The sequence below is a fragment of the Pseudopodoces humilis genome, chromosome 11, assembly GCF_049639895.1.
Source record: "Pseudopodoces humilis isolate 2021_Gansu_Grassland_sample_001 chromosome 11, ASM4963989v1, whole genome shotgun sequence".
NCBI lineage: Eukaryota > Metazoa > Chordata > Aves > Passeriformes > Paridae > Pseudopodoces > Pseudopodoces humilis.
Genome location: NC_142210.1, coordinates 23,488,001 through 23,513,437, shown reverse-complemented (window position 1 = coordinate 23,513,437; position 25,437 = coordinate 23,488,001). Strand labels below are relative to the sequence as shown.

At 42.1% G+C, this 25,437-nt stretch overlaps 1 protein-coding gene and 1 non-coding gene across 2 annotated transcripts; both read right to left on the bottom strand.

The window, feature by feature from the left end:
* Positions 1–624: 624 nt before the first annotated feature.
* On the bottom strand, positions 625–20,215 carry KPNA4 (karyopherin subunit alpha 4). The gene is made up of 17 exons (XM_005525122.3): positions 20,061–20,215; positions 13,327–13,371; positions 12,598–12,687; positions 12,481–12,510; positions 12,349–12,401; positions 11,530–11,625; positions 11,344–11,429; positions 9,580–9,666; positions 8,901–9,070; positions 8,744–8,788; positions 7,755–7,886; positions 7,432–7,560; positions 5,927–6,031; positions 5,278–5,349; positions 4,516–4,678; positions 3,635–3,729; positions 625–2,606 (listed from the first exon to the last, which is right to left on the bottom strand). The coding sequence occupies exons 1-17, from the start codon at positions 20,127–20,129 to the stop codon at positions 2,508–2,510; spliced, it is 1,566 nt and encodes a 521-aa protein (XP_005525179.1). The 5' UTR covers positions 20,130–20,215; the 3' UTR covers positions 625–2,507.
* Positions 6,835–7,104, bottom strand: LOC148183636 (small Cajal body-specific RNA 7). Its single transcript, XR_015773544.1, has one exon.
* Positions 20,216–25,437: the final 5,222 nt, after the last annotated feature.

Below are 25,437 nucleotides of genomic sequence, written 5' to 3'. Positions count from 1 at the left end.
GCGACAGGGGAAAAGAATTTCCCTGTTAAAAATCCACCTCAAACCCAGCCAAAAAGGGAAAAAGCCGGGACAGCAGCAGCCCAAGGGAATTTTCTGGAGTTATGTTATCCAAGAAGTGCCCAAAAGGGCATTTTTTGGCATTAAATATTTAATTTTGGTGGTATTTTGTTTCTAGAAAACCAGAAGTTGTCACAAACACCTGTTCCCTATGGAAAATCCCTCACAAAGGGTGAAAATTGTATTTTACTGGTTAGAATTTTCCTTGGAACGTTGCAACTTCCAGAAAAAGGATTTCATTTCCCTCCTCCGTGGATTCCATGAAAACAGCCCTGATTTATTTAGTGAATACATAGAGTTAATTCAGTTAAACTGAAGTAAAACTGTTATTTTTAAACATTTTTGGCAAAATAACTCCAGCCTGCAACACACAAACACTTAACAGCTAAAACAACCTCAAAAAAGCCTTTAAAAATTGATTTTAAAAGTGAAAATGAAAATCTTTAAAATCTAAGATCATTTTTAAAATTTAAAATCACATTTTAAAAGTGATTTCCTTCAAATAATCTCTGTGTTTTAGGATGAAAAACGTGAATATTTAATAAAGAAACAGCCAGAGCAGCAGAATTGCAAGTTTTATTGTTTATTTCCCCAAGACAGCCTAGCCTGCACTCTACTTGGATAAATTCACAAGCTAGTTTTCCGCTGCTTCTAGTTTTAAACTTTAAACTCATGTTTCTGATGACAAGGAATGCTGCAAAAATACTCTAGTCCAACAAAGAGTTATGATCACAAAATAATCTTTATCCATTCTACAGTGTTTCAGAATTACCAGCTGATTTGAAAACACAAGGTAGATATAGATGCTAATGGTGGCTAACCTGGGATGTTTTATTATAGCAAACTGTTGTTCATGCAACACTTGTGCTCAAAGGGGAAGGCACAGCATTTCCTACTATGAGCCACCTTATCAAGAGTTCACTTTGTACAAATTTGTAACATCACCTTGAATTTAGTGTGCACCACCTCAAAACTGAGGCATTCCTCCAATTATAAAAACACTTGCATCCTTTTTGTGCAAGTTTTAAAAATACAAAGGTTTTTTTTTTATTTTTTTTTTCTCTCTAAAGTGGCTCAAAATAGATTGTTCATGGCTGCCTACATCTAAGATAAAAAGAGTCTAAAACAATTGGATTAGGCATATTAAAGGTGTTCAAACCATGACTTGATTTGTACATCTATTCACACCTCTTTTTTTCGCTCTTTATTCAGCAGTACATATGCACCAAATTTCATTTTTAGACGTTTCCATATCATTTTCATAGAAAACAAAGTTTGAAAACAAGTAACATTGAAACACAGCACGGTATCCTACCACAACAGAAACATTTTGGTTACAGGACTCAACAAAATCTAAAAATGAACTATGCTGGAGATTACCACATGCAAAGGTCTTCATGTTATCTTTGAAAATGAAAAGGATGAGGTTTTATTACCACATTTTACTGCTTTCTACTATTATGGCAACTTGTGTACTGCAACACAGTCTAGTTTGAAGGGAAATGGATGATTTTTTGTTTGTTTGTTTGTTTTGTTTTTCCATGCAAAAATCTACAAATTAGTTTTGATGATATGGAAAAGCTTTTCATAACATCAAACATTCATCTGGTGCAAATGCACAGGGAAGCCTTCCTGAAATTCTGACTTTACAAACAACTAAGAAGCTGTAACAGGAAAAAAAAAAAAGAAATAAAATTCAAAAGAATGGAAAGAAAAAGGAAGAGGGGGGGAAAAAAAGGAAACAAAAAAAAGGAAAAAAAAGAAAAGGAAACAAAAAAACCAAAGAAACCAAAAAAAGGAAACAAAAAAAAAGGAAACAAAAAAAAGGAAAAGAAGAGAAAAACACAGGCTGCAGGAGTAAACCAGAGTCTGCTGCTAAACCGGTCTCGGTGTGTCCAGTGTAAGTCAACACTTCTGAAGTCATTGGATGATTTTAGGTTTCTCAGCCCCTGGAGGCGACTCAAGCTCGCACGCGTTCACAGACACTTCACAAGCACTCTCTGCCCTCGGGCCGGGCCCGTGGCTGCAGACACTCACTCACACGGGGCTGCAGAGCAAGGCCTGGGCTCCTCTCGCTGCTGTGCCGTGGGCGTCCTGCTCGCTGATGCGGACGAGGCTGATGATGAGAGTTCTGCGTTCCCCCCGCTGCTCCGGGAGGTCGGTGTTCCTTCTCAGGCACTGAAGATCTGTGACCTGTAGCCCTTTTTTTTCTTTGAACAATCTAAAGAAGCATTCAGTGTGAAGTTTGTCGTTACATTTTGCCACTCATTCTCACTCGCACCCACTCGCCATCTTGACTTCATTTGGGCTTTTCTGTGATTCCAAATGAAATCTTCACATTTACTTCCCCGATTTAATGCAGCATCCCATGAGCCAAGATTGATGGATCAAACCTTTTTTTTTTTTTTTTATTCGGTGCTGCATTGTACCTAAACTTCCAAAATACCACTCTAAAACTGGAACCCTTCTGCTGGTACATTGGCAGATGAATTGAAACCGAATGTTCCGCCTTGGATCGCTTCCGGAACAAGGCTTGGATCTTCATCAATCTGGAACGCAATGGGAACACGGTGAGTGGGGACACCACAGATCCTCCCTCCACAGGAGCTGGACAATCCCAAAAACCCCACAGCAGCTCTCTGTCCACCTCCAAGCCTCCTGCTCACACTGGGAACATCTGTGGGGCAGGGGGAGCCCTGTCCCTTCACCTCACCCCCAACACCCATGCAGCCCTGCCACCTCTCCCCTCATTTAGCTGAGAGCGCTAAAATGAAGTCATTTAAACCCAAATGTTTTGGCTCCTGTTTGTCAGGGAATGCTACCAGGTGCCCCAAACCCTCCTGTTCACACAATCTTCTCTCCTGGCAGCCTCACAAACTGCCTCAGTTCTTAGGAGAACACCAGCACCCCTAAACACAAACTGAAAATTCTGAGTCCAGCTGTAAATGCCAAAGTTGAGTTGCTAAACAAGACTTGGATCTTATTGTTCACATCAAAGTGAAACTCCAGCATAAAAGAATCTTCCAAGTGAAAACAGGCCACGAATGCAGCTGGACTCGAGCATTTCTGGCACTCTACAATGCAGCAGAAACCCTCCCTGCATGGCACAGACTGCCAGGGCTGCACTTTCCCTCTCTGCAATCAACTCCTGACTTGGAAGTGCACACAAATCAACCCTGCCTCTGATTTCTGTTCCATGTTTGAAATGGAAACAACCTTCCTGATCAGCACATTCCACCTCTGGAATTATTCAGATATTCCAACTACTTTCTTAAGCAGCAGCCTCAGCCCTGGAGTCAGCAGGGAGCTTATCAAATGGGAAATGTCAAGCTGAGAGTCAAGTGAACTATTCCCAGCCTGGGATTTTAATCCCTAGAGATGAGGTTTAAATTAGGCATCAGATCTTCTTTAGATGCTTCCTCATGAGCAATGGCAGGAGATGCAGTCGGTTCAAACGAGGGCTCCTTCTTCCCTGAGCCCAGCAAGTGTCCCAGAGCAGCCCTGGGGCTGCTGCTTTTCTCCTGAAGCAAATTTACACCTGAAAACAAGGACACCCTGCAGGGAACTGCACACTCACATCATCTGAAGAGAAGAACTGATCAATGATCTCATAAGCCAGTTTGTAGATGTCTTCATTTTCATGGTTTTGTAGCTGTTCAATTTTCTCCAGGCCTGCGATCAACACACAAGAGATCTCAGAACACCAAATTCAGGCCAAACAACTTCCAACAAAGAGATTAAAAATACATCTGGGAGTAGAATTATGAATAATCTGGTTATGAATAAGATGCTGTTAAACCCACCTGGCATATTTATACACATTTTATACATAGAAATCTTTTTGAAGCTCTAACAGGAAGAGTTTTGGCACAAACACCTCTTTTCTCCTCCCAGCCATCATTTATCACTTGATCTTTCTGCCCCCCCTCAAGATTTGATATTTTACAAGTTATTTTACTCCATGCTAACAAATCCCACAGTTTTTCACCTCTGCCCAAATTTAATATCACTGTTCTCTCATCCCTGAAAAGTTTCAGTCAATTTATATCACAGCCAACATGGAGAAAGTCTCAAAGCCATGAGGAAATTAAAGTTATTACATGTTTACAACCACTGTATGTAGAATTATTTTTCCAAGTTCACCTGGACACGACTCATGCATGATTAAGTAAAGCACATCACCCCCACATTGACTAATTTGGTTTCTGTTAATTAGACTAATTTGTCTAATATGCAGATTGCTACAAAATTAGCACCTGATGAACTTTACTGCCATTATCCTCCACATTTTATTTGATCATGAATTTAGGAAAAGCTGTGGATATTCACCTGATAGGCACCAAAAGGGCGCTTTAAAATGGGTTTGCTTAAAATATCTGTGCCAACAATAAACCCAACACAAGCAGGATGCCAAAGCAGCAATCCCTGGAAAAGTTATTAAAATCTTGCTCTTCCTACCTCCACACTCTTCTATAAGATTGGCTATGGTTTCTGCTTCCTCTTCAGCCATTTTTAATATATTACTTAGTCCATCCAGAACCACTTGCACAACTTGTGCATCTTTTACTGTCAGCAAATTGCAAAAGGGAGGAATTACATTTTGTTGAATTAAGTAAGCCACCTGAGGGGGGAAAACCAAGAGTTAGAGCAGGAATGAGGCAGCAGCACAAGCAAACACATCCCAGCAAGTCCAAATCCTCCAAGTCACCCACCCAGCTCAGGGCATTCTGCACTGGCCACTTCAGGAATCTCTTTTTGGAACCTTCAGAGGTAACGTTTGGGTATTAAACTATGAATAGATTTGGGATTTACAACACCCAAGCAGTAAATCCTGTGAATTTTTCAGTGTCAGATAAGGAGTGTCAGCTTCATCTCTGAAGAAGCACCACCCCAACCCTGCCACAAATCCCAAACTCTGGGTTTACAAGAGGCTTGTGTACTTCTACTCATTGGTCACTGTCCTTTTAATTATCACATCCTCATGGTTTGGGAAAAAAAGGGTAAAAAGAAATGTGGAATGTTTGAGAATCCCATCAGAGCCTGACTGAAGTCACTCATCCCAACAGAGCTTCCAACCAAAGCCTTGGGGATGCTCCTGATCTCAAGTCACTCCAGAAACAAGGGAAGGGCACTCCCAAATCCCACTGAAGGAACAGAGACATCCACAACCCCAGCACTTCCCGAGACAGGAAATGGAAGTTTTCTCAAAGCTGGACTCACCTGGTCTTTTCTCCCACTGATTGTTAAGTTGCTTATTGCCCAAGCAGCTTCTTTCTGAGTCCCAAAATCCCCCTGAAAGAGACAGGAAGAGTCATTCCGGGGTTTAGGTCAGGCAGGATTCCCACAAAAGCTGTGTTTGTTACAGTCCCCTCTGCATGGTGCCACTGTAGCAGTTTGCTGTGAGAGTAACAAATAAATCCTGTCCTGTTTGAGTGTGTGCTCATCCCTTCCCTACAACCACGGTCTGCAACTGATCTTCCAGGGGAAGGGAACTCTGCTGCCATCAAAGCAAGCAGGAGCTGCAGCACTGCACTCTGCCAGTCACATCCTCAGGGAGAGCTGTGACCCAGCACTGCTGCACACACTGCAGCTGCTCCAGCACCTCAGGGCTGCCATTACATGGAAAAGCCTCCATTCTTTTCTCACAGATCAATAAATTGGCAATTAACAGAGCTGGCTGTGACCAGCTCTGTGTTGTCTTTTCCCTTAAATAATTCCCATGTGCTTTTAGCTGTTTCTTCTTTCTGCCACAACAGATCCTTGGGAGCACAAAGTTGTTTGGGAAATCACTTTTAAAAAGACACCAACACCCAACAGATGAAAAGGAATGCAGGATTTGAAGCCCCAACACCAATCCTTGGGATCTGACCTTATCTAGAAGATGGATTATCATTGGAACAAGGTTTGCATCTATTACTGCCTGAACTTGCTGCTGGTTTCCTGCAGTGATGTTAGATAGGAACCACACTGCTTCCTGCAAAATGAGAGATCAGCAATTAATTCACAGAAGGATTCCAAACCATTTATGTCCACTCTTATTTGTACATTTGCAACTGGCCAACCTTAAACACAACCAAGCATTCAATCAGCTCGACTGTGCAGAGCTGAATTCTTGCTAAGACAAACCACAGGGACAATCTCACCATTGGTGACTCCACAAGACTCCTCAGTCTCTCACTGTTACCAGCTTCAACCAAATACTTCAAATTAAAAGGAAAAATTATGTGGAAACAGAAAATGCCAGATGAGCACTTCTGATTGCTTCCAGCAGTGCCAATAAGCAGGTTTGAGCTGATGGCCAAAATGCCTGACAAATCCTGTACTCCAGACACCACAGTGCAGGAGACAGCTCTTCATCCCCTTCCTAATGGCTCCTCTTAGCCACAGGAAAATGCAGCACTATTAATGAACACTTGATTTCTCTGAAGTTGACAACTCTATGCTCATTCTGACCACAAGGCCTGGAGTCTCCTCCCAGGCAAAGCAAGAACAGATCTCTTCCCCAGCAGCCCCTCCCTGAATGAAATTCAGAGCCCTCAGCTCCCTTTTAGAGTGAGAATCTAAACTTTAATCAAGAAGTAACAGTTTTAAATACAATTTTAAGTATATTCAGGGTATCAACCTTTAAAAATCCTACAGCTGATAGATTTTTCCCTTTCGAGAAATTCCCCACCATTCAATTCCCTTCTCAACCTCCCTGAAGGAGAATTTTTTAGCTGAGATTTCTCCCAGCTAAAATAAGCTCCAGCAGTGTTCATCCTCCACTCACTGACTCTCTGAGATCAGATCACAGGATCACAGGTGACCCTGGGAGAGATTTGGGCTGCCTGGGGCTCTCCTGGTGGGCTTTTTTGGGGCTTTAATCACCGGCAGTGTTGCAGAGGGGCCCCGGAGGTGCCCAACACGCCTCAGATGCACTCCTGGCTCAGCACTGCCATCAGTGCCCCCACGAGAGCCCCTCACACACAACCCCCAGCCTGCCTTCCCTCCCCTTCTCACACACACTCCATCCAAACACACCCAATTAGCTCCGTGTCATCACTTCCAAGAGAGTCAGTTTAATTAAGGTGACATTTCACGTATTGAGAACTCCAACTTTTAAGTCAACAGCCAGATTTAGAAGAGAAAGCTTTGATTTCCTACAAATATTGACATTCCTGTCAAGCACAAGTCTGCAGCTCCTAAGAGACTCCCCTATGGATTCCCTATTAATTTCCAGAAAAAAAATAGAAAAAAATCAGTATTTGCTGAAATTTGCCACAAACTGATGGAAGGATTTAATTATTCACATCTTTATGTTGCTACACAACGTGGAACCCAAGCTCAGCCAAACATAAAAGTCACCGATCAGGTAAAATCCCTGGTGTTGCTCACCTTATTAATTTTTTCTTTGGGATGTGTCAGAAGTGCTGGGAAATGTGAGAGAGCTTCGCAGTTGAGAACTACCTGTGTCTGCTCATCGGTGCCAGTGACGATGTTCCCCACGGCTCTCAGCGCAGCCGTCTGAAAACAAAACATTTCCTTTCAAAACAACATTTTTTTTCAGCCAGGATGAGCACAGAGAAGGTTTTATGCAAATGCTGCAGCATGCAGGAAAAATATATTTGTTAAATTTCAATGTGAGCTATGAAAAGAAAGCTTTGTCTGCAGTAGCACATTTTGGGGGTCACCGGTTCCAAAATGTGATCCAAACTCACCTGGACTTTGACTTCCTGGTGACTGAGGAGAGGAACCAAGTGAGGGACAATTCCAGAGTCTATCACCATCTGGATCTGCTCGTTGCCAGCATCCGTGAGATAGGAGAGTGCCCAGACTGTATCTACCAATATCTGACAGGAAAAGACAACAGCTCTGGCAATAGCACAGAAATAGCGCCCAAAAAATGAACATTTATAGATAAATTTACAATTAATTGGAATTAATAAGTGTGTGCAGAAATGTGAGCATTTCAACTGGCAGCTTGCAAAAATATCGAGTGAGTGTTGTTTCAGCTGACAGCTCTTGACTGGCTCACCAATACAAGCATTTCCAAAACTCAAATAAACTTAATTTCACCTCCTTGGAGACAAGAAATTAAATCACATAATTGCTATAGGAATAGTAAAGTTAATATAGCCATATTTTTTGCAGAGCACTGTTGCCATTAACTCAGCTACAATTGCTTTAGGAAGCAAAGAATTAATCTTAAATTCTGATTTACAGTCAGACAAAAAGCTGACTTATTCCATAATTTCAATAAAGTTTTGCTCATTTACTTGACTTTTAAGTAACAATTTCATATTTAACACCTCAGAAGTTACATGTACCCCTGACATTTGACAAGTGCAACAGACACTGATTTTTCTTTCATTCACACTGATTTTCATTACAAATGTAAGTGCTGGGCAAAAAAAATCCTCTATTTCTCTGTGAATGAATGCTCACAGAAATAAAAATAAAATGCAGTTTCAGTTGTAAGTGCAGGGAAAGTACATGCAAATAAACAATTGCAAAGACAGAAATACCAGGGGGGCAAAAAAAATCACTATTTAAAAATAACATCAAGATTTAAAAGAGAAATAGTTAATAGATATCAAAAGAAGTTTATCCTAATCAAGGGCAACATCACAGATTTTAACTTTATTTTCTATTTCAGCTAAAAAAACTACAGCAGAAGCTGCAAGTGGCTTTAGGAAAGGTCACTCACATTTACATCCGTGTGGTGAATTAAAACACAGAGCGCTGGCAGGATCTGAGGGGGGAAAGGAACACCTGAGGGTTATTTCTAAAGCAGATATTTCTAAAGTTCTTTCTTTCCAAACCCCCAGCTGGAATTCAACCCCACTCCAGAGCAATCCCATCACCTCCTGGATGGTTTCCATCGGTGGAGGGGGGTCTTTGTGGCGGCACAGGTTGACCATGACCCAGGTGACGTTCCTGAGGAAGGTGATGGGGATGGAGGGGCTGATGAAGGACAGCAGTGGCTTCACTACTCCAAGACTAATGACATAATCTCTACACTGGGGTCCATCACCTGTGGGAGACAATCAGTGGTGCTTTAACAGGAAACAGCCCAGCATTGCCAGATTTCAACAAAACACACCTCAGCATTGCCAGATTTCAACAAAAAGCACCCCACCATTTCCAGATTTGAACAGAGAACAGCCCACCATTTCCAGATTTGAACAGAAAACAGCCCACCATTTCCAGATTTGAACAGAAAACAGCCCACCATTTCCAGATTTGAACAGAAAACAGCCCACCATTTCCAGATTTGAACAGAAAACATCCCAGCATTTCCAGATTTCAACAGGAAACACCCCAGCATTTCCAGATTTGAACAAAAAGCACCCCAGCATTTCCAGATTTGAACAAAAAGCACCCCAGCATTTCCAGGTTTCAACAAAAAGCACCCCAGCATTTCCAGATTGATGGTGGTGGCAGACACCACCAGACCACCAAGAGCCCAACATATTCCTGAAGATTCCTTGAGCAAGTTTCCAAACAATAACCCAACATGGTGGTGGCAGGAGGAACACCCACCTATGATATTTCCTAAAGCCCACACTGCTTGCTCACAAACATTTTGATGAGGTGAATGCAGCAGTCTCAGGAAAAGCGGCACAGCATCTGAAAGGTACAGAAAGAACCCAGGGAAATGGTTAAAAAAATGCATCTCAAAAGAGCAAATAATTCACAGAATTAACTCTCACATGAGACATTTTTCTCCTGTTAAGAACTGGTGAAAGCTTCACTAATTTCCCAGGTGATACTAAAATAAAACACTGCAATAATTCTTCCTCTGCTGCATATTCTTACAGAGCCTGCACTCGAGAATATTAAACCCCTGACATTTAATTTGTTTGCAAGTCTCAAGTTTACTGAAGCTTGTCAAGATCCAAATTCAGTTCCACTTATTGAATTTAGAAATTCTCTGCTAAGTTCTGCACCAGACCCAAGTGCAAAGACCAAACTCAGCCATTCAAGTGAAGCAACTCAAGAATAAGCAGGAATGGAGTGGGAATTGAGGAGTGGGAATGTAGGAAGAGGGCAGGAAAGGAATCCCCATTACATAATTGATTCTGTTTGATTCTCCCCCAGCACTGAGGTGTTTCTTACATAACAGCTCAGTCTGTAAGGAACCCATTTACTTCATATATTTCAAGAGAAATTTGAAATTTTCAGTTGGATTTTTTCTTCATGTTAACCATGTGTTTGCTAGAGAAACAACAAATCAGCAGGATTCTTATTTCCTGTTAAATAAAGGTATTTACAGTGTCTGTATGCAAGGACAAAAAACATCTCCAGCAAGCAGATTAATAAATTCTTATGGAAAAATGACAAAAGAGCATCTTTTTAATTTAAATAAATCATAATTCCATATGTCACAGCTATTAAATTGACTAAGAGAGTGCAATACAGACCTACAGAAATCACTGAAACAGTGCTCAATCCATTGATAAATTAGATTTAAAGTGTTCTAGACCAGGGGTGGGATAGATTATCTATTAATGACATTTCCCAAAGAAAATTCAGGTTGCAACTGGGAAAGGAAGAGGACAGAGAAAAAGGTAAAGTAGTACCAAAGGTACATCCTATAAAAGTGAAAACCAAATTATATCAAAGCTCACAAGCTCTTAACACTGACTTTGCAAAAGCAGAAGCAACTGATTCTGCAGCCAATGTAAGTTTTGTGTATTTCTTTCCTTATATTTTAGGAAAAACTCATTTCACGCTATCTTTGATGCTTCAAGAAGCTCTGGTTTGTTCACTCAATTAAAAACCCTGCCCACTTAGTTTTGATTTAGCAACAGAAGCTCAGCTTCAGGACATGCTTGGAGTCCAGAACAAAGTTTGCTCTGCCTGGCAGCTGAGATTCCAACAACAATTCCTTCCCACGTTTCAGATGTCTCAAAATAGGAAGGACAGGTTTTTTAATTCAACTCGATTTTGGAAGAGTTCGGTGTCAGGCAAACCTCTGGTGCATTAATACTCTTCCCTCTTCACAAGAGGGAGCTTTTCAGAGGGGCTGTTTGGTTTTATTTCAAGTTTTTTGGGGACTTTTAGGGTTGTTTGTTGTTTTTTTTTAAGTTTGAAAACTGGAAACCAGCAGATACCGACTCTGCTAAGATACTGTGAGTTTCCAGCTGTTTCACCATTAGGAAACCCCAGTGGGTTTAAACCCTGAGAAAAGGAAGCCAAAAGCAGGTGTGTGAGGTAAACACCTGGCAGCAACTCCTTCAGGACAACCTGATCCCAACCAAATCCCAGATGTGGATGGAACCAACTCCACCCTGCAGGACTCACTGGATTGAACTACGGCCTGGGTTTGTTCCGAGGTTCCAGAGGCGATGTTTGTCAAAGCCCACGCAGCTTCAAACTGTAAGGAAGGACTGCAGAGACAGACAAACCACAGTAATTATTATTCACATCAGGGGCACTTCAGCTAATAGCAAGAATTGGTGCAGTAATTTGAGTTTTGGCAATACTCACTTGTCATCTCTTTCAAGACAGTGCACTAAAATAGGTAATATTCCTGATTTTATTAGGTCATCGATGGGTGGATTGCGGTCGCTGGACAGCAGCTTCCTGTGCAGGGAAATGGAAAAAAAACCCAAATTACACACAAATCCTGCCTGGAAAGGAGCAGGGAACTGTTTAATCCAACTCTCCCCTCAGAAAGAGATCAGTGCTGACACTGGAGCACGTCAGTAAAGGCTTGCTCTGGTTGAGTTTGGGAATCTCCAGTGGAGCCCCAACAACCAAGCTGCTCCTGCTGGGAATTCCTTCCCAAGTGTTTCTCTCCTCCTCCCAAAGACCCACAGGATTTGTTTCCTTCTCTTTAAGTGAAAATAATCCCCCAAAGTGAAATTACGGAGCCACTGGAAAAGCAAAGCCATTACATCCATTGGCCATTTCATTCCATGTTTTCTCCCCTTTGGAAGTTTATCACCAGTCAGGAAAATAAAAAAATCAGAGTTATTCAGTTCCAGCTTCTACACCTTCTTCCTTCTCCACCCAGCAAAGGAGACACTCAGCTCTTTCTGCACTTAAAGCCAAAGATTTTACACTGCTTTAAAGAGTGGATTTTACTCTGTGAGAAGCATCAAGTCTGCACCAAATAAATCCAGGTATTTACATCTAAAGAAAATCCACACTGCTTAAAGGGTCTGTGTATTCTGATTTCTTTACAGTTCTATTTTCTTCTTAAAAATCAATTAATACAATTTCAGTTAAGCTAACATTTTCTGACCTTAAGAGCATGATAAAATCAGAATGAAATCGGGATATTTGAGCAAAGTGTGTTCTTACCTTGCTGCCTGCACAGCACTTAACTGAATACCCTGGTTGTCACTTGAAGCATTCTAAAATAAGAAAAATTAGATTTTTCACATATCTGTCATCATGCCATGAAGAATATTCAAACAATTTAATGGTTCTTACCTGTACTATTGCCTCCAAAGAAGTGTTTTGCTAGAAAACAGAGACAAAAAGCAGTCAGAAATTCCAAATGTCTTTTAAGTATGCAAAAAGAAGAAATTATTGTGAGTTAATTCTTACCACTCTGAAGTCCCCATCTATATCAGAATCTTCACAGATATCTTCATGGGGGACATTCCTTCTCTTTAGGAGATGCTCATCTCTTTTGTTCTTAAAGAGAAAAACAATGGAATGCCTTTAAAACTTGGATTTAGAGGAGGGTGGGGGTGTTAAGAAGGGAAGAGAAGTTTCTGCTTCAAACAATCCTAAAAGACACCATCACTGACATTTAAATTTCCCAAAAGATGTTGGAAAGGACTGCACAGAGAAACCCATTTTGGGAATTCTTCCTAAAAATCCTGCATCCAACTGGTGCTGGAAGTTTGATGTGCACATATCCATCAAAATTCCAGTTTATTTGTCATTTCTAACAGGACACAGCAATTCCCAGAAGTTTCCTGTTCAGCTCAGAAGAATTCCAGTTGTGATTCTTTTTTCCAACAATTCCACTTTTACCTTCACACTCTTCCTCACTTGCAAGGCCAGTAACTTTCTGCCTGCAAGTGAGCAGGAACAGCTGATTTTCAAAGGAAAATCCAAGATGTATAAAAATCTTTAAAAACCTCTGGAAGTGTAAAAATGATTCCCTTAATTAGGTCACAAATAAACTCCAGGTTTTCAGGACAAAAGTTTTGGAATTTCCATAACTTCAGAACTTTTGTGTCTTTAACAAAAACTCTTACCATTGGCAAGAATCATAATATAAAATAGAAGAAGAATAATATAAAATAGAAGAATAATAATTCTCACCTTTCTCAACTCCACAACAACTTCATTTCTTTGTCTTCTCATAGTCTGGAAAGAATCAAGATCAAAAAAAACCATCATAGTCTGAATTTAGAACAATTAAAAAAGTTCTTGTACAACTATTTCAGCTCATGCACTTTAAATAACTTTAACACACATGGTTTAATTTTCATTATAAAAGCAGAGATCCTACAGGAAATGGAAATAACTACAATACTTCTGCTATTATATAGTAAAATGCTCCCCTAAATCTTCATGTTGAGGAAAAAAGGAATAAAACCATGTCTTTCAAAGGGAAAAATCGAAAGGAGTTGTGCATAAAACAGCACCAAAAGCATTAAAAAGACCATGGAAATTTATAAACAAGCTCAAATTAAGAGACCCTGAGAGCAAAGCTGAGTTCTAGAACTATTATTTATAAATTAAAACCTTTGACATTCTAAGATTGATTTTTTTTGTCATTTTCTCTACAGCTGCCATGGACAGTATTCAGGAAAATAAATCAATGGGAAATATACATAAATTGGTTTATTGCTGCTTGTGCTACTGCAGAGAAAACAGAGAAATAAATCAGTCTGGAGTGATTTTGTTCTACACTTTGAACTCTACAGCAGTGAATGAGAACAGCAAAATTCTAAATAATTCCATTTTTATTGTGAGAAGCCCAGGGAAAGCTGCAAGTCCCCAAGCACAGGACAGAAGGAAAAGGAACCTCCTGAAGAGCAAGGAGATCTGAAGATAAGCATTAAAACCTCACTTTCAAAGTATCATTATTTTTATCAAAAAGAACATGCAGCCCATCAGATCAAATTTCAGCTGAGCACGACACTGCAGCTCCAGAAAAAAATGTGGAAGATAGGAAAAACATGGAAAAGAAGGGATGGTTTCCTGCTGCTCTGGAGGCAGAACTTTGCCTGGTCTGAGGGGAAATCCAACCTCTCCTCAGGGACAGCTTCCTGCTCTGGAAAAGGCAAAGTTCCCAGGAGCAGCTCCAATTCCTCACAGGGATCCACATTCCCTGGAATGCCCGAGCCCCCAGGCAGCAGCTGCAGCTCTGCAGAGCAGAGTGAAAGCAGGAATCACCCCGTGGATATTTCTCCAGCAGTTGATCCACCACTGGAGCCCACCCAGAACTTCCAGGCTGGGAAAGATGCTGCAGCTTTACACCTGACTCTGGTACTCCAGGCTCCTGCTCTCAAATGCTCGCTGGAGTTTCTCCAAACTCTTCTGATCTGGCACATCCAAGATGAAATCAATGTGAGGGAAGGCTCTCATAATCCGATTGCAGAACTGTACCACGCCCCTGATGATCTCACAGGGCTTTTAACACCTTCCCAAAGTACAAGCCAAGAAAATCGGCATTCCCACCCAAAAGCTGCCCTGGGAGAGCGATGGCTCTTCCCAAACCCCAGGGATGACATTGCTGGTCACAGCAAAGCTGCTGCTGACATTGGGAGAAGTGGGATCAAAACAAATATTACAACAACAACAACAACAAAGCCTCAATGTGTCATTTAGAAGATTCTTTACTTGAAAAATCCTATCTGCAGGTGATCAGACTTTAAAAGATCCTCTGCTGGGACAAGAACAATGTTCTCCCTCCTGCCACAAGCTGACAGGCCCATGCCTGAATTCCTGCCTGCACACCTTGGAATCACAAAAGCCTTCACATGAAAGACAAGCCACCGTTGAAGTCACGCTTAAGCACAACTTCCCAAAACCTGGCTCCACTAAAATCACCCTGTGTAAACAGAGTTTGTTGACAGAATAGCTACAGGTCAACCTGGCACTGCTCATCCTCTGAGGAAAAGCACAACAAATGAGAACTGAAGTCAGCTCTGCCATGGGATTTCCCGATGGAACAGTTTGGAGAAAGTAAAATGCTGAGCAAAGCCAAGATCAACTCGTGCTGCATTTTGGAGAACAGCTCAAAGGGCAGAGATGAGGGATGGTGGTGCCTTGGCACGTGGGGAGTTATCCCTTCTGTTCTGCGGGAGATCTGAGCTCTGTGAATCAGCTGCAGCTCACACCAACACAGGAAACCACTCTCACCAGCAAGGCTTTAAAAGCAGAGTTCAGAATGGCCCTGGGAAGGGCTCCAGTTGAAAAACATGCACCACTCTGGCAGGAATTCACATGGCTCTTTCAGTCACTGGATCCTGTTTGTCATTTGCTACATCAAAAATCAAATGATCCGATCTATTTCTGTCAGCCTATGATGGCCACCCCTCCATCCTCCTTTTTTCAATTATATTTAGCTTCAGATTTATCATAAGGGCTATTTCTGACCATTAGTCATGACTGAGCCCTTCAGCTTATCATTAAAATCTCGTGTTAGTGGTGCCTGCAGGATCCTTAGACATTCTGGGGGTTTTCACAGCAACACCAGGAACATTTCAAGCAGTTGGGATCCACCACTCCATCCTAAATACACCAGGGATGGGATCCTGCCCCCTGTTCCTTCCCTGCAGGGATCAGGAACTCAGCCTGCAGTCACTCCTGGGTGGGGTGGGGTTTTTTTTTGCTGTTATGAAATACTCCACTCCATTTATACCCCTCCTACAGGAAGGTCTGACAGCACAGGAGTAACTGTAGAACCTTGGCTGCTCCTCTCATCCCAGGGAATGGTTTCCAAAGGCACATTGTTTCTGCTGGGGAACTGCAAAGTCAACAGTTACTGTAAATAAAAAATGAGTTGGTTGTGCCATCCTTCCTTCCTTCCCAGGAAGTTGCTACCAGCACCGGTGTGGTCTGGGATTCCAAACAAAAACAAAAAACACCCCACAGGGAATAGATATGTGAAACCAGACCATTTTTCCTCAGTTGTATCCAGTGATCCAGGCCCTACTCCATCCATTATTCCCCTCCTATACAAATCCCATCTCAACTCCAAACTGGAGCAATGAAATCTGCTCTCAAGATCACTGATAAAAATGCTTTGGGATCATAAAGCCAAGCCAAGATACCCCCAGAAATCACATCTCAGCAACTCTTCCCCCTTCAGAATGAAAATGGGAGTCTGAGTTCCAGATAAAAAAATAAAAATCAATAAGACATTACAAGTGCTACCAGCCCCATTTTTCCTGGAGAAGCTGTGCATGGCAGAGAAAATGCCTTAAACAAATATCTCAGTATCATTTGAGAGTGACAAGATGGATGAGCTTCACCACAGAACTCCAAGTCAGCTTAAAGGAACCTATTTTTATCGCACTGAGTGAAATTCCTGCTCTCCTTCAGTTCTTCCATATTTAATCCCAAGCAGACTATTTTGTGTGGGATACAAAAAGGGTTGAAAAGCTTCAAAGTACCTGCAATATTCAATACATCTCACACCAGCACCTTTTTTCCCTCCCTTGGAGCTTCCTTGGTGTTCTCAAATATACTGGTATTTTTAAAGTCCAGTGAATGATGCTCTTAAAATCCTGACATTACTGATCTTCAAGCATCTTGATGCAATGGCTGCTCCAAAATTAGTTTTGAAGTGCTCTGCATCACGGAATTATCAGCATTTCCCTTCATGCATCTCTCAATTGCAGAGCAGAAATCTCTATTTAACACCTCTCCTGTGCTGGCACTGCTCAAGCAATCCTTAATCTCCTGCCCAGCAACACAGGTGAGGAAGGGGAGAAAAGATTCAGCAGATTCTTCCAGGACTTCCAGAGAAGTAAAATGCAGGAAATATTTTTTATTTCATTTTAAAAAAAAACCCTAAATGTCAGTCAGATTGCAATACTGCAGCAGGCAACAATCACCAAGAGAAAATGAAATGTTGAATCACCAGGTGAAAGAAAATGAAGCAAATAAAACACCCCAAAATTCTGCAAACCTTCCCAAATCAAGATCCCTAAATGCACGGCTAAAAAAGGCATTATTTAAACTCAAATTATTCATAAAACTCTAGCACAGACACAATGAACAATTTGCACTTATCTGGCCTTTGTACAGTAAAGATCTGGTATTTAACTCTGAGATCTGTGGTATTACCATTAAAAAGAAAGGTTGGATGGGTGTCAGCACAGCCATGCCCACAATAACCAGTAAAAAACAGCTCAACCTTTCTCATCCAAGGAGAAAAAAAAAGCCCAAGTAAAACCTGTTCCTCACTGAAGACACAAGATGAAAAAAGTCACCTTACCCTGCTCCCTAATGGATAAGTATTTGCATAATTTAATAGCAGCGTCCACATAAGCCCTTCTTCAAGACAGACTTTGGGGTTGGAGGTTAAAGAGAAAAACTCTGGCCACTTCTGCAGTTTTTAAGGCTCCTCTTTGTGTTGAACCAATTCCAATTTTCCCCCACAGCTCTAAAATCTTGAAGACCCTAAAAAAATGTTGCAAGCACTGACCAGAAATCTTCAATTTCCCGCAGAGATGATGCCTCAGCTCCAAATTACCTCTCTCCCAGCACCAACTCTCCCACTATTAAAAACTTTATTACACCGTGTATTCCTTTGAGCAGGAGCAGAAATCAGGGAAAGCACAAGGAATTATTGGAGATTTCTGGTCCCAGTGAATCCCTCTATTCCCAGTGTCACCACAGATCTGTCGTCTCCAAACACATGGCAGCAATTATTTACAACGTGCCCGTGCAGGAAATGTTTACCCAAGACTTCAGCATATGAAGGAATTTTGTATTTTCAGAAGCATATTGGGGAAAAAAATAAAAATAAATGAAAGTTCAACTTAAGTATTCAAAAAGGTGAATAAATGTTTGGTACTTTGAGGGATGAAATGTAGGAAATTCCCTAATTTATGTCAGAAATACAAGAACTTCCTGTGAAAATGTAAAACCTGGAAGGCAAGGACAATGTGACAGGAACTGCTGGCACTGTAACTGTCAATGGACTGATCTGAGCACATGGAATTAAGAGAACATCTTTAGGAAGTTGCAATTCACAACATGGCAACCTTTCTTAACCTCTAGAAATCTCTTCATTTGGCATTCACCAAAATTCGGGTGAGTTCTTATTTCTCTGAGGGTGAACTGCCATGGAAAATTTGATAACATGACAGTTTTGTAAAAACAACCCAGGGCCAACCAGAATTTCAGCGGAGATAAAAAGGGGGAGGAGTGAAGGAGATAAAGATCAAACGTTTACTTCCTCTGCCAAATAAATACACAACTTTCTGCCCAAACAGCCCTGCAAGTTGGATTTTGGAGGTTTCCTGCCCCAGGAACTTGGCTGAGAGTGGGCAGCAGCAATTCCCTGAGCCTGATGCCCAGGGTGATGTGTAAGCAGTTAATGAGCAGCAAGGACAGCCAGAAGCCTGAGCTATTGTATGAAAAATAGCCCTGCAATGTGGTTATTTTAGGGAGCAGGCGTGTGCTCTAGGATTTGCTGGATAAATGTCACTCTCTAAAATTTAACACGGCCCAGCAGTGGGTTTGGACTGTGGAAAAAGGTGTTTAAGGGTTGCAGCAAATAATAATAATAATAGAAAAAAAGATTGAAGAGCTTCCCTGCCTTCTGACACACTCACACGTGGTGTTACCTCTGTGTGTCCATCCTGAACCTTCCCTACTTCAGCCCTTTTCCCTTAAAATTCTGCAATAAAACATCTTAATTCCAACCTGTGTCTTCTCATGAATCCCATTTTCCACTGGAATGGCACGTTCTGTGTGCATTCCTAAAGATGCCTTGCTAAAATTGTTTATTCAGTGGTCACAAAACAAAATATAAAAACAAATTAATATCTAAGGCAAGGCATTACCAACCACCTCAAAACCCTGTTAGGAAACACAGCAATGAATTATTCCCGCTCCCAATATTTTTGCCAAAAGTTTGGACATAACTGAATAATCAACTGTTTTATCAATCTAATTGGACAGGCCAAAAATCCAGGTGTTACAGACTTCTGAGAAACTTGGCTGATGTCTTAATTAATGCAGGGACATAAAGTGATTTTTACTTTTGAAACATTGCAATATCTTCATATAAAAACCTGGAATATTATGGAGAACACAAGGGACACTTCAAGGCTAGTAAAAAACAGCCATAAGAATGCCAAAATTCTTGTCCAGAACCCTGTACAGACAATTTTAAGCTCTGACCAGCACTCCTAGCCGAGTGTTTGAAGGTGAAGATTGATACCTAGTTTTAAAATTTGACAATTTCCTAAGGAAACCCCAAGTTAATTATGTATCCTGCTGTATTTAGGAAGCACCTTCGCAGTTCAAGTAATCGAACCATCAAAAAGTTCAGGGGCTCTGTGCTACAAGCCAGAACTGCTTCTCAACTATTTGAACAGAAAATAGAAATATTAAAAATAAAAAAAAAAAAGAGAAAAAAAGGTGATTTTTTCAAAAGCCAATCTTGCTATGAAGATTAAGGCGTTATTTATTTAATTCGATATCCTGGAGACACGCAGCACTACACCCAACTGGGCCCTAATCCTGACTCAGGCTTTTAGGGGCCGCTCGGAGAGATTGTTCCTGCAGGAATTCCGGCCAAGCCTCCCCGAAGCGGGGCCGCCGGGACAGGCCGGGCCCGAGCCCCCGGGGGGCGCCGCCGCTGCCGGGCCCCGGGGGGCGCGGGGGCCCCCGGGGGGCGCCGGGCGGGCGCGCCCGCTGCCCCTCGCTCGGCGCCCGCAGGCCCGGCCGCGCCCGGCCCACAGCGCGGCCTCGGCGGCTTCTTCCTCCCTCCTTCCCCGGCCTGCCCTCCCTCCCCTCCCGGCCGCGCCGCTCCCGCCTCCCCGCGGCTCAGAGCGGGCGCCTCGGCCGGGCCCCGCCGCGCTCACCTCCAGGTCGCGGCCTTTGTTCTTGAAGTTCTTGAGGCGCTGGTTGTCCAGCTTCTCGTTGTCGGCCATGGCGGGGGCGGCCAGGGAGGAGCGCGGCCCCTCCGCCTCCGCCCGGGCCCGAGCGCGCCGGGGGCCCGGCGGGCCCGCTCTCGGCCTCGGCGAGCCGGGAAGGGCCGGGGCGAGGGGGGCGCCGCCGCGGGGCCGGGTGGCGGGGCCCGGAGCGGGGCCGGGCGCGGTGCGGCGGGCGGCGGCGGGGCCCGGAGCGGGGCGGTTCGGAGCGGGCCCGGGCCGGTGCCGGCGGCCCGAACGCGCCGGTGCCGCCGAGCGGGGGAAGGGACGGGGCGAGCGAGGCGGGGAGGGGGAAACAGGGGCAGCCTCGCTGTGGGCGCCGCCGCCCATTGGCTGCGCCGCGCGCGCCCCGCGGCCAATGGCGGCGCGGAGGGAGAGGGCGGGAGCCGTGACGCAGCGCGGGAAGGGGCAGGGAAGGAGGGGCCGCCTCAGCGCCGCCGCCATCTTGGGTGTTGGGGCTGAGGGGAGGGGCGGCCGGACGGGCGCTCCCCGCGCCTGCGCTGCTGCTGGCTCGGCCGGGAACTGCGGGGTTAATCCCGTCCGTGCTCGGCTTTGGAGGCGAAAGTTAGCATTTTAATCTTTCACCCCACTGCACTTTCTCTTCGCTCCTCTTATGGAGCCGACAGTTAAGAGTTTAATCCTTCCGCTTGTTACACTCCGCATTCACTTCCCGTCATGGAGCCGAAAGTTAACGCTTTAATCACTCCTTCCACTACACTTTAAATTCAGTCCCCTCACAGGGCCCAAAGTTGACAGTTTAATCCTTCCCCTCACTAAAGTTTGCATTTGCCGCCATCATGGAGTCAAAAGTTAAGTTAAACCTTCCCCTCTTTACACTTTACATTTATTTGCATTGTGGAGCTGAAAATTACACTTTAATCTTTCCCCTCACTACACTGCCAAAAACAATCCCACTTCCTCCCAGCCTTCCAGAATTTTAGAGGCAAAAAAACCCAAAAAACAAAAAAAAAAGCAATCTGCTACAGAAACGTTTAATTTTTTTTCATTGAAATAAGATAAACAGTATTGAAAACAATAGAGATATACACTTGCAGAGCAGAAAGGATGGTAATTTTGTTCCTACTTCTGAAATTTTACCTAGAAAAAATACCTTTGTGCCATAAGCAGAAGAATTCTCCAGGGTGTGTATATCTATACATATAGATACATATATATATAGAGATATACACATATATACATATATATGATCTATGTATATATAATACACTACCCTGATCCTGCATGTAGTCTCTACTCATTTTTAATGACTGGAAATTAACTCTGTAAAGGCTTCCATGTTGATAGAGCTCATTATAATTTTCCATGATATTTGTTGAGAAAAGTCAAAGTTACGGCAGGAGATTCAGCTTCCCAAGAGTGAAAATGAAGTCACCGAGTCCCTCAGAGACTGAGGAGTATCAGGAAAGGGAAATTGTTTCAGCTTTTTGGGAAAACACAATGATTTTTCAGACTATGAGGAACTGTGTGTTTTATCTCTGGACACTTCCCAGAGGATGAGGCTTAGTTCTCCAAAAAACCCCGAAAAGTGACAGGAGCTGAGTCACCACAGCCCTGTCTGTTGCATACAGTGATGTCACGGCAATATGAGGAAGGGAAATTAGTTTGGGCTAATTAGTGCTGGTGGTGTTCCATATAGGCATGACTTGTCTAATATATGTAAAGCATTTTGTCCAAACGTGGTGTAGAAACAGCAGCCCTTTCACATCCCAGTCTGGATGGACAAAAAATGACATTTTCTTGATACAGCTAGTTGCTTTCTAAAATGTAGCGCAGATTTTTCATGTAGTAATGTTGTAGAAGACTAAATAGAGATAAAATCAAATAAAGAAATAGCATCATTTACAAAGAGTTAGGATTGTTCAGCCTGGAGAAAAGAAGGCTCTGGGGAGAGCTCAGAGCCCCTTCCAGTGCCCAAAGGGGCTCCAGGAGAGCTGGAGAGGGACTTTGGACAAGGGATGGAGGGACAGGACAGAGGGAATGGCTTTAACTGAAAGGACGTAGGTTTAGATTAGATATTAGGCAGAAATTCTATGATGAATAATGAAATTGGACTCTGGTACTATGTGTTCCATTCCTGCCTGGTGTTCAGAACTAGTCAGAATACGATGGGAAAAAATACTGGGTGTGTAAGAGGCAGGCTGGAATCTTATGAAAGGAAAGAAAACCCTTTTAAATCATCACTGCCCTTTTCATCACCTCCTTTTCTTGTTTCCCTGGACATGCTCATCCCACCTGTCCCACATCCCTTAGCACCCAGTGACCGCCCCGTGGGGTCTGGGAAGGATGGAGTTGGAAAGGCAGCGCATCCTGTGTAACTCCATATAATAATATCCATAACATGCTTAATTATGAAGGAAAACAATCCTTCGGTGCTCTTTTCATCTGGTATCATCCAGAGAATAATTTATATTGTGACTTGATTGTAGACATCATCAGAGATGAATCAAGTGCGATTTGTGTGACTGTAATCTAACCAAGCTGCTTGGCTCTCAGAGGAACAATTACCATGCTATTTTTGTTTGATTTCACCTCAGCTCCACAGTGCAAAAACACTCAAAAGACCAATTCTGAAGGATTGACCAGTTCCCCTCTGAATCCTTGATCCTATGTTACTGGGCTGCCTTTAAAAAAAACCCAAACAATTGGGTATTTTGAATCTGAAATGAGTTGTAGGCGCCTATGACATAATAAATTATGCACAAAACAGAAATTCTTGTGGTGTGGTGCTGTTCAGACTTCATGTGATGCTACAGAACAAAGCTCTGCTGCTTTGATACTTTTTTGCATATTTTTTAGCTTGGAAAATAATAATGCAAATAGGAAGGTGGGAATTAGGCTCTGCTCACCTTCCTGTCCTTCAAGCAACAGACAGATTTGTTTTACAAACAATTTAAGCTTTGTAAATTCGCAATTTGTGAATTTTGCATCTCATTATGCAATTAGAAAAATCTCTAATTCTCAGTTTATCTTAAATACCTCTTTTTGAGCAACAAAATGAATTGATCTGAATGCTTTTACTAATATATTGATAAAAACAATATAAAATATATAAATTATATAAAATATATAACATTTATTTATAAAATATGTAACATTTATTTGGGTAATTATTATGAAATGATAGTGTAATATAGATAATATTTATATATAACATAACATAACATAACAAAACATAACATAATATAACATATACTATAAATATTACATATATTCATATTATACTATATATCTTATATATATTATATATACTATATATAATATATTTCTATATTATATATAATATATTATATATTTATATAATAAATAATACAAATATAAATACATAATACAGAAATATACACAACATTATATATATAAACATATAAATATAAATATAAATATAAATATAAATATAAATATAAATATAAATATAAATATAAATAAAATATATATGTAATTATATTATGTAATTATTATTATTATGTATTATTATTCTAAATGTACACTTAGGTGAAAGGTATTTTTATTTGAAAGCTGTAGAGCCCTGTGCATGTTTCCCCTTGGGTTTGTTCATTTAGAACCACTGGTCACACTGCATTTTGCTCTTTTTTCTATTCAGAAAAAAAGAAGTATTTACACTTCGAGAAAAATACTCTTCAGTCAGGGTGATACGTAAAAACTCACTTCTTAAAATCAGTTTCTGAAGGTGATGGAGTGCACAGGCTTGAGAAGGAAAATCAGCTTCAAATGTTCCCAGTGGGACAGGATTCACATGGGGAACATTTCTTGCCTTCCCGTTTTTAACCCTTTAATCCCATTCAGGATTCACATGGGGAACATTTCTTGCCTTCCCGTTTTTAACCCTTTAATCCCATTCAGGATTCACATGGGGAACATTTCTTGCCTTCCCGTTTTTAACCCTTTAATCCCATTCAGGATTCACATGGGGAACATTTCTTGCCTTCCCATTTTTAACCCTTTAATCCCGTTGTGTGGACACCGAAGCTCCTGGAGCTGCTCTGGCCCCTCTCAGATGTTAAGGGCCTGCTGATGGCACTGATTTCCTTTGGGATCTCTCCCTCATTCCCAGTGTCCCTGGGCTCTGCTGTGTCCCTGCACATTCCAGCTGCCTCGAGCATCTCCTCCCACAAGGCCTCTCTGGATGTGGAACACCCCTTTAATGAGCGCTCCTTTCCTAGCTGAACACCTCTAGATATTTTTATTCCCATTTTTTTGGAGGCTGCCGTGGGATTAGCTGTGAACTCCCAATATTCTGTGTCTCCCAGAGGCTGCAGCCTGGAGGGAGCTGCTGTGGCTCCAGTGGCCCTTTGCTGATTCACATCAGCCCAACATCTGCTGCTGTGATCAGGAACTCAGCCCAGGGCTCCCAGATGGCAGCGAGCAGGAGCCAGGCAGCTCCAGAGCTGTCTCTGCAGGAGCACAGCCTGCTCTGATCTCAGCCACTCTGCTTTAAATCACTTTCTTAAATCACTTTCTATTTCCTGCAGCGTTCAAGTGGGACGTTACCTTTCATTTACTTTGGTACGTTTGCTACAGTTCAGCCCATAAATGTTCAGTTTTTAATGAGCTAAATCAGAGATTTGCAGACAAATTTATAGGTCATGATGTGACCACTGGCGAAAATGTTCCTTGGTACCAGAGCCGGAGTAAATCCCAAAAATCCATCAGCTGCAAATAGCTGAAGAAGAGCAGGAATCAATCCTCAATCAGCAGATTGTGGAGCTGCACTTCCGTGCTGGTGTCCCAGCTGATTTGCATTTCCAACACAATTTCCTTTTACAGGAAAGGGAAAAAATTAGTTTGAGATAAAAAGTGAAGAAGTGGTGACTGAAAAGAGCCATGCCAGTGTGTCCTGGAAGATCCAAGGATATCTTTTTTCCATGTTAAAACAAATCCTTGTAGCACCTCTGATGGTGGGACAGTGACAAAAAATGTTTCTGTCTCTGCTGGTTTGGGGTGAGTTCAAGAATATTTCTGATTAAATTAGAAAGGAATTAATTCATTAATTCTAATTAATTAGGAAAGGAAAACTTCTTATCTGCTGGCAGGTCTGGGAACTCCAGGATTCTGGATCCTGTTCCACTTGACTGCGGGAAGTTCCTTTTCCATCCTTAATTCCCCAGGTTTCCAGTGGAAGGCCGGTCACTGGAGCTGCATTTGGAAAATCAATCCACACAATATGCTCAGATAATTAAATAGTGTGAGGTGCTGGGTGATGTGTTTCATGTTGTACGCAGAAGCACTGATAGGAACATGAAAACAGAGACTTTTTTGGGAGCATCTCGGA

Bases quoted from the DNA above. Each gene is read 5' to 3' on its own strand.
- KPNA4 (XM_005525122.3), bottom strand. From the start codon at position 20,129: ATGGCCGACAACGAGAAGCTGGACAACCAGCGCCTCAAGAACTTCAAG. The intron at 12,402-12,480 runs GTAAGAACCATT...TTCTTATTTTAG, and splicing joins CTTTGGAGGCAATAGTACAG to AATGCTTCAAGTGACAACCA. The intron at 11,430-11,529 runs GTGAGTATTGCC...CTGTCTCTGCAG, and splicing joins TGTCTTGAAAGAGATGACAA to TCCTTCCTTACAGTTTGAAG.